We start from the raw sequence: 8,092 nt of genomic DNA, 5'->3' as shown, positions 1-8,092 counted from the left end.
AAAGGTGTTATGGATAGATGAATCCAAGTTTGAGGTGTTTGGATCACACAGAAGAACATTTGTGAGACGCAGAACAGGTGACAAGATGCTGGAAGAGTGCCTGACACCATCTGTCAAGCATGGTGGAGGTCATGTGATGGTCTGGGGCTGCTTTGGTGCTGGTAAAGTGGGAGATTTGTACCAGGTAAAAGGGATTTTAAATAAGGAAGGCTATCACTCCATTTTGCAACGCCATGCCATACCCTGTGGGCAGCGCTTGATTGGAGCCAATTTCCTCCTCCAACAGGACAATGACCCAAAGCACACCTCCACATTGTGCAAGAACTATTGAGGGAAGAAGCAGGCAGCTGGTCTGCTGTCTGTAATGGAGTGGCCAGCACAGTCACCAGATCTCAACCCCATTGAGCTGTTGTGGGAGCAGCTTGACCGTATGGTCCGCAAGAAGTGCCCATCAAGCCAATCCAACTTGTGGAGGTGCTTCAGGAAGCGTGGGGTGACATTTCAACAGATTACCTCAACAAATTAACAGCTAGAATGCCAAAGGTCTGCGATGCTGTAATTGCTGCAAAAGGAGCATTCTTTGACGAAAGCAAAGTTTGAAGAAAAAAAATTATACTTCAAATACAAATCATTATTTCTAACCTTGTCAATGTCTTGACTATATTTTCTATACATTTTGCAACTCATTTGATAAATAAAAGTGAGTTTTCATGGATAACACGAAATTGTCTGGGTGATCCCAAACTTTTGAACGGTAGTGTATATAGAGAGAGAGTTTAATTTATAGAAATAGTAAATGTTTGACCATAAAAAATAAGAAAAATTGGGGGATAATAATTTAAGTTGTAGAATAGAGTAAGTGAAAAGTAGTAATGCCACAGTAAAGAAATACTCATGCTGTAGAATAGTCTTGGTATTCTTATCTACTTTTATGGCAAATTATATTATTTTAACATTATTTTATGACATACTATACTACTTATTTAAAAAATGTTGATGGTATACTATTTATATATATATACTATGTTTCGACATTTACGATGAGCAATTAAATATCATATTTTATATGCCAACACATATTACTATTACCTCTTTTTTTAAGTAATATGCAATGCATTTTTATGGCAGACTTATGCCCTATACTACTACTTCAACATGTATGACATACTATACTTTTTTCATGACAGTACTATTTTGTGCAACATTTTTTACTACACTACGACTACTGGCATAATGTAATTATGTAATATGGCTTGACATTATTTTTTTAGGGCACTATGACGTGCTACACTAAGACAAATTCATTTTTATGAAATACTATATTATGACTTTTCAGGAATTCTTGTTTTGACACACTATACCTTGAAATAAGAAATAGAGAATTGAAGATTAAACCTAAGCAAACGGAACGCCCTCCAGAGGTCTCTCCTCTCCTCTTCCCCCTCTCCCAGAGGCCATATGGAGGATAAGACTAAGGTAAGTAAGTGATACTTGTAAAGTAAAGAACCAAAAAATGTTAACCACCTTGTGAGGACCCAAATATATTTTTTTAAACTGTCCTGAATTTAATAAAGTGTGTAATATATAAAGACAAAAACTATGTGTATTGTCATCTTTTGGAACATGTTTGGGTGTCAATGACCAAATGAAGAAACGGTGAAACTGTTGAGCAGCTGCCACACAAACGATTCATTGGTTATTTTTATTTATGGCATTCTGCACCATGACACATTTCTAAAGCATTTCCAATGACTTGCTTTACGACACTTTTTGTTACTACACTTTTTGTGAATACTCTTTCAACCACATACTTTGCCATGATGTTATTACTTTATATTTATGACATAATATACTAAGTGTCCGTGTGACATTTCTTGACTATACAAACACTTTATTAAAATGACATTACTTTATATAGAAAGTTGAATGATGACATAAAAATGCCATAAAAGGAATTCATGACTTTTTGTTTTATGTATTAAACTCAGACTTTTACATGTTTATTTTCCACGACATGCAATATGACTTTTTATTGAAAATGTTAATAAAAGGTATCCACTTTTTAAAAAAAGGACTTGTTTCACTACCTTTCCCACTATTTGGTGAACAGGTTACCTCCTCACAGCCTCCAGGAAGAGTAACACATTAATCTCTATACAACCAAAATGTTATGTTTTAAGTTAAGGTTTTTCTTAGATATAAAATAATAAAAAAAGAGGAAGCTGGTCAGACCGGCTAGCTTCAGCTTTCTGTCTCCGGGCTGAAGCTTCATACCGTACGAACAGGAGTGGTATTAATCTTCAGAATTTTAGCATTTCACCCAATTTAAAATTCTCATAAATTCTAATTATGATTGACAAACTGAACCAATCGCTTACATCTTGAGAATTTAAACTCAACTGAAGCTTCTGACCAAACAGCCCAACAGGAAAATAGTTGAGGCCTTCAAAAATAAACCTCCTTTGTCGGAATATTAAATAAAATCCTGTCTGACTTCACTGTGGGCAAAGTTTTCAAAAGATGGGTTAAATGTAAAAAATAATAATTCTAAACCAGCTAGAACGGGCACATTAACAACCTCTCTCCTTTGCTGCATCTGCAACAGGAAAGTCGAGCAAAAGACGAACTGCATTAACGGTTTCATAAACACACATGAGTTTTGAGAATTAAATGCGTTGGATGAGGTTTTGCTGCATCTGCTTAGAAATCATCAGAAACATGTTTGAGCTCCGAGATGAAAAGAAGAAGAGGGGAACACGTCCTTTACAACCTTCACAAAGTCAAAAGTAATTTAGATTCTGGAGGCTCGTTCTGGGGCAGCTTTTCTTCTCATTTTATTGACACGAAGAGTCGAAGAGCCAACGAGACATCAAGAGTTTCTCCCTTGTGTCCTTTAGAAAGTGTGTGTGAGTGAGTGTGAGTGTGTGTGTCCAAGTTAACCAACTGCCGAGCTCGCATTAATCACAGAGCAGTGGAACCAGAGGGAGCTGTCCTACATCCCACGGACACGCTCCCAAGACTCATCCTTAAAATAACTGGGCCCATCATAAATAACACCACAAAACCTTCTTTTATGTTTTTAATAAGGCTGCAGCATGACTCAACACTTCACAGGCCGCACTCCAGCTAAAATATGTGCAGCAGAAGATGGAACAAACGAGTTGTTGAAGGGAGAGCAGCCATTGTTTTGTGTGTGTGTGTGTGTGTGTGTGTGTGTGTGAGAGAATGGCCCTGGAGGATAGCAGCGTTACTCAGGCCTAATCTGACTTAATGCGACGGACACGTACAGCTGTGATGCCGGGTGGCGTTCAGAGGATCCAGCAGGCCACAGAAACATGATCCCGTTGTATGTGTTTATTTTTTAAATCTTTTGTTCTTCAACAGCTGCGTCAGAATGAGACACGTCCCCCGAGACAAACTCGTTCCCTCAAATTGGACGAGAATGCACGAGCAGATATTCGGCATGGCCAATCAATGTTGCAGTGTTGCATCGTCAGACACGCGTGTTGCATATCTCCATTAGCTCCATATTTGGTGATTTCCGGTTTGAGACTCTGCGGATGAAAATCCTGAAATCAAAGCTGAACAGATGAAGAGCAAAGGGCAAAAAAGGGCCGTTATGCTGTGATTTTGGATTCATCCCCCCCCCCCCCCCCCCTAGATAGACCAGGTCTCAGAAAGAACCCAAACACAGGAGCGCTTCTGGAGGTGTTCTGGTGGAGCACAACCATCAGACCTGAAGAGGAAATAAACCAGTCGAGAGAGATAAACCAGTGCTGAAATAGTATTTTTATTAAATACTTATTAAGATCCAATTTTTGAAGAATAACAAAGCTATGATGAAGACCAACTAACACTCAGACAAACACTTGATAGTCGTCAATTCATGGTTGTATTTCATTGTACATCATGATCATGCAAAAAAACTCCAGCATCCACGTGAAGGCTGGGGGAGAAAGCGCAGCCCAATAATATATCATTACAACGCAGGGAAAACGAGAACATCGAGGGCCTCATACCAAGCTACGGCTCCTGAATCCTTTTTTTTTTTTTTTTGGCGTTATTTTAAATATAGTTTTCATGTCACCGATTCAACATTCTGGATGGAGGATATTCTTAATTCAAAAGATGCAAATATCATATATTAACACTAGGCTCCATCTGTATTCAGGTAGGTACATGGTAGAAATGTGTAACTGAAACATGCATATAACTAGTCTCCCGCTCACCAGTGGAGGTCACACACACACACACACACCAACTCAAACTCCTCTCAACTGAGCAGGCACGATTTACACCCTCGTGGGTAGATTACCGTTATGAATAATTTAGTCTCGATCAATCCATGATCAGTCAATCTGTAATTTGTGTTGTTTTTACTTCCTCCCTCTTTTCCCTACTTTTTCCTGTACGAGGGAGAGTGCAGAACTCCAGCTTGGCAGATCGGCAAATCACCAAACGACAAGTCAACAGCGACAACGAAAAAACTCAAACCAGTAACACGGGAAACGAGAAACAACAGAGAGAGGTACAAATAAACATCTCAAGAGCGGGTTGGTACACGGGGGGGGGGGGGTTAAGATACGACTGTCGCGAATGGATGGAGACAATTAAGCAGCACAGCAAGGGCGGCACCTCGGTCACACAGCAGTGGTGCAGATATGTCACAAAGCCTAAACACACCACCAGGCGCGCACGTGTGTGTGTGTGTGTGTGTGTGTGTCTCTGTATGTGTGTCTGCGCATATGATATAAAGAGACGGCTCACAGCATTGTGGGATCAGGAGTTAAGAACACTACGATGAAGGTCTTCATGTTTAAAATCAATTCTTAAAAAAAAAAAAAAAAAAAAAGGGGGGTAAATCTATTTAAAACCTGTTAATTTTATTCCCCGTCTCTAAAAACAGTCTTACGGCCACAGGACTAAATCTGGTAGCCCACACGAGGGCTTACTCGTGTTTTTCCTTCAATGACGGAGAGCTACCAATATTTTAAGGAATTACCTTCAGGAGGAGAATTCAAACAAAAATTAAAATTGTTGAGGAAAACCTAAACTAGACCGGGGTCACAGAGGTCATGGGGTGGTTCCCAGATGCACAGGATGAGTGTCTCTTAGATACATGTACATATATTACACTTTTCTACATATATCTATACATACACTGTATTGACACAGTGATTATAAACAAACCAGGCCCTTGCAGAAAGCAGAGAAAAGGAGTGGGAGGGTTAAACGAGGGGATAGTTTAAGAGGGAGAACAAAGGAGAGGGTGGGGAGGGATGAATGAGGGAGAGGGGGCGGGCAAACATGCAAAACGCAGACGCCTCTCCCGCCACGGCATACAGACAACAGAACGTGTTCACGCGTTAGATTTAAACTTGCACAATTAAATCCCGCCCCCCACCCCCTTTTTTCTTCTTCTTTTTTTATACTCGGTTGCTTTAAAAAGAAGCCTTGAATAGAGGATCAGTCAGACCCCCCCCCCCCCCCCCCACAAAAATAAAATAAAAAAAGGCTTCGGTCATTCACAGAAACAAACAAGGACGTTAAAACAACAGAAACACGGAACACAAATAAAAACACCGGCCCGACACACTCTTCCGTTTGTTCGGGAAACAAACAAAACACATAAAAAGCCTAAAGTTCTACACTTTGGTGCTTCAGGTTTTTGATATCAAGTTTCTCTCGTCATCAAGTTCTGACTGAGCAGACTTGACCCCCCCTCTAGGATTCAGATGGGGAAAATCTCCCTACATCTTTACATCAACGTCCGGGAAACGAGCTCAACACTTTCTACCCGGTAATCCCTAGAATGTCCAAAATCTCAGCCGCTAACCTCACACTCCCTCCGGTTCCTCCCTTATTAGATGGTGAATATAAATGCTTGGTTGGGTTTTGGTGGCTTCTGGTACATCTAGTCATAATTTACACAGCATATTCATAACTCATACTCATAAACCGTCACAAGTTCAACTGTAAATCCTCTCCTCACGCAGGACGTCTCATGTCGCGCGGGCAGAAAAAAGATGGCTGCCATGGGGAGGGATAGAGGGCAAAGACTCGCCCTCCAATCAGGCGCCAGATGCATGCATCATCCCATGGGGGCGGTGTCTTGTGTTCAGCCGGCCCCCAGCAGGTCAAAGGGGGGACAGGATTGGTTGGTATCGTGGAGAGGGATGCGATCTTGCCCGGCCGGGCTCCTGGCACGAGCCACTCCACGCGGCGGACGTGCCTCTTAAACACGCTCGCTGAAAAAAACTGCCCCCCAAAACACACACTCCAGTAGACTGGAGGCTCAGGGCCACTGGAGGGGAAAGAGGAGGACAGGCCGACACGTCAATTAAGAAACTAGACTAATTCATTGATTATATGCATCATTTAATTCGTGGAGTGGGAGGAGAAGCTATCCAACGTATATAATCTGTATTACAGCATCTCGTAGAAAGAGACCTGCTCTGTGAAACTCAGCGCCGCGCGTCAGATGCGTGTCCAGCAGGGGGAGCCAAAGAGTTTCTACACATGTGACTTCAAGAAGGCGCCTGAGAGGAGTACCTGATCACTGGAGTGGTGCAGCAGGAGCTCCAGAGCAGTGGAAGTGAACATTGAGCCACTTGCCCTCGCGGCGATGCCACACCCTGGTCTCCTCCGATTGGCTGGAGCGAGGGCGGCCCGTGGTGTCCACAAACTGAGTGAGCCGGATGTAGGCGATGCACGCGGCCTCCTCGCCGATCAGGTGCACGTGGGGGTTGAGCAGAGTGGTGTGCACCGGCTTGCTGTTCTTGCTTAGCACTGAGGAGAACAAAGAGCGAGGCATCGAGTAAAATACCACACGGACGAGATCCCTCGTGTTCTTTTCTGTGGTTTACAGGAGAGGTACTTCAAATCGGCTTTGAAGGGAAAAAGTCTAAGAAAATATTGACGAGGAATTTCGGGAGGAAGGATTTAGGCAGATCCATTAGCAAATATAAGAAATTAAATACATTATATTCCTTATTATGTTTTCCTATTCACCTGAAACTATGAATTGTTGTGTTTTCATTGCCTGAGAATGAACCCGTACATGCAGAGAAGGCGCTGGTCCTCCTCACACAGTCAGACATGTTGCTATGGTAGCTGAGAAAGGACAAACCAATCACCGGCTCCAGAGTGACTTTCGTTTGATTTTATTGACCAGAAGGCCACTGTAGTTCGGACATGCTTGAAAAGGGAGGGGCGAGTGGAGGGCCATTTGGTTGGTTGCAATCTGCAATCTCACCGCCACTAAATCCTACATACTGGATCTTTAATAAAGATTAAAAAACATCCAGAGTTGAAAGTTACGGTTTGCTTAATGTTGACAATAAATGTAACATCTGTTGGTTTACAGACAAAACAACGTTGTCACAAAGTCACATTCGCTCTGTGAACCGAGGACTGACCTGTTGTAGACCTTTAATACACAAAGTATTTGGCAGATGGAAGTTAAGTGTATAATCTTTTTGAAATGAAAAGAAAAATAAGTTTGCATCATGTGAGTGTGTCTGTGTGTGTGTGTGTGTGTGTGTGCACGAGGAGACTCACAGTTTTCAAAGTAGAACTTGTGAAAGTCCATGCCCTCCACCAGGTTGCCCAGGGCCTCGGGTTCAAAAGAGGTGAGTCCAGGATCACAAATCCTCCTGACGAGTGGGACAAAAGACATGAAGAGAGCCGAGGAGCCGAGTCTCGAGAAGACAAAACGTAGAGCACGACGTAGCTGTGACTTCTGGCAGTGGTACTCACGTGTAAGCGTCAAAATCTCCGTTGTTGATCGCTTCAATCAGCTGCTCCGTGATCTTGATGATCTCCTGTTTACGAGCTGCAGACAGAACAAGAGACACAGACAGACGGTAAATGGTGAGGAGGCCGTTAGGAGGTGAGACAACAATTAACTGTGGGGGATTGTCTTGATGACATTTCCTCTCATCACTTCCAGGCTCTCTGGTCTGTGGCTACAGCTCGTCTCTCCTCTTTGACCTCATCACTCGTCCCGAGCAGCTTACCAACTGCAGCTCCAACTCATCGCTCCGTCTCTCCGACCTTCTGTACGACAACAACTGACTGAACACTTCCCTCT

General features: G+C 42.5%; 1 protein-coding gene across 3 annotated transcripts in view; it reads right to left on the bottom strand.

The window, feature by feature from the left end:
• Positions 1-3,771: 3,771 nt before the first annotated feature.
• LOC130203157 (calcium/calmodulin-dependent protein kinase type II subunit gamma-like) overlaps positions 3,772-8,092 on the bottom strand; it is a 35,035-nt gene continuing 30,714 nt past the window's right edge. For all 3 annotated transcript variants that reach the window (XM_056429065.1, XM_056429063.1, XM_056429064.1), the window contains 4 exons: positions 7,759-7,834; positions 7,561-7,655; positions 6,553-6,789; positions 3,772-6,304 (listed from right to left, as the gene is read on the bottom strand). In XM_056429065.1, the coding sequence (XP_056285040.1) occupies positions 6,557-6,789; positions 7,561-7,655; positions 7,759-7,834 (404 nt within the window). In that variant the 3' untranslated portion in view covers positions 3,772-6,304; positions 6,553-6,556. The remainder of the gene's footprint in view (positions 6,305-6,552; positions 6,790-7,560; positions 7,656-7,758; positions 7,835-8,092) is intronic.

This window comes from Pseudoliparis swirei, chromosome 13 (assembly GCF_029220125.1).
Source record: "Pseudoliparis swirei isolate HS2019 ecotype Mariana Trench chromosome 13, NWPU_hadal_v1, whole genome shotgun sequence".
In the NCBI taxonomy this organism is placed as follows: domain Eukaryota; kingdom Metazoa; phylum Chordata; class Actinopteri; order Perciformes; family Liparidae; genus Pseudoliparis; species Pseudoliparis swirei.
Note: the sequence above shows the minus strand (reverse complement) of the source record. Positions and strands in the feature narration are given on the sequence as shown.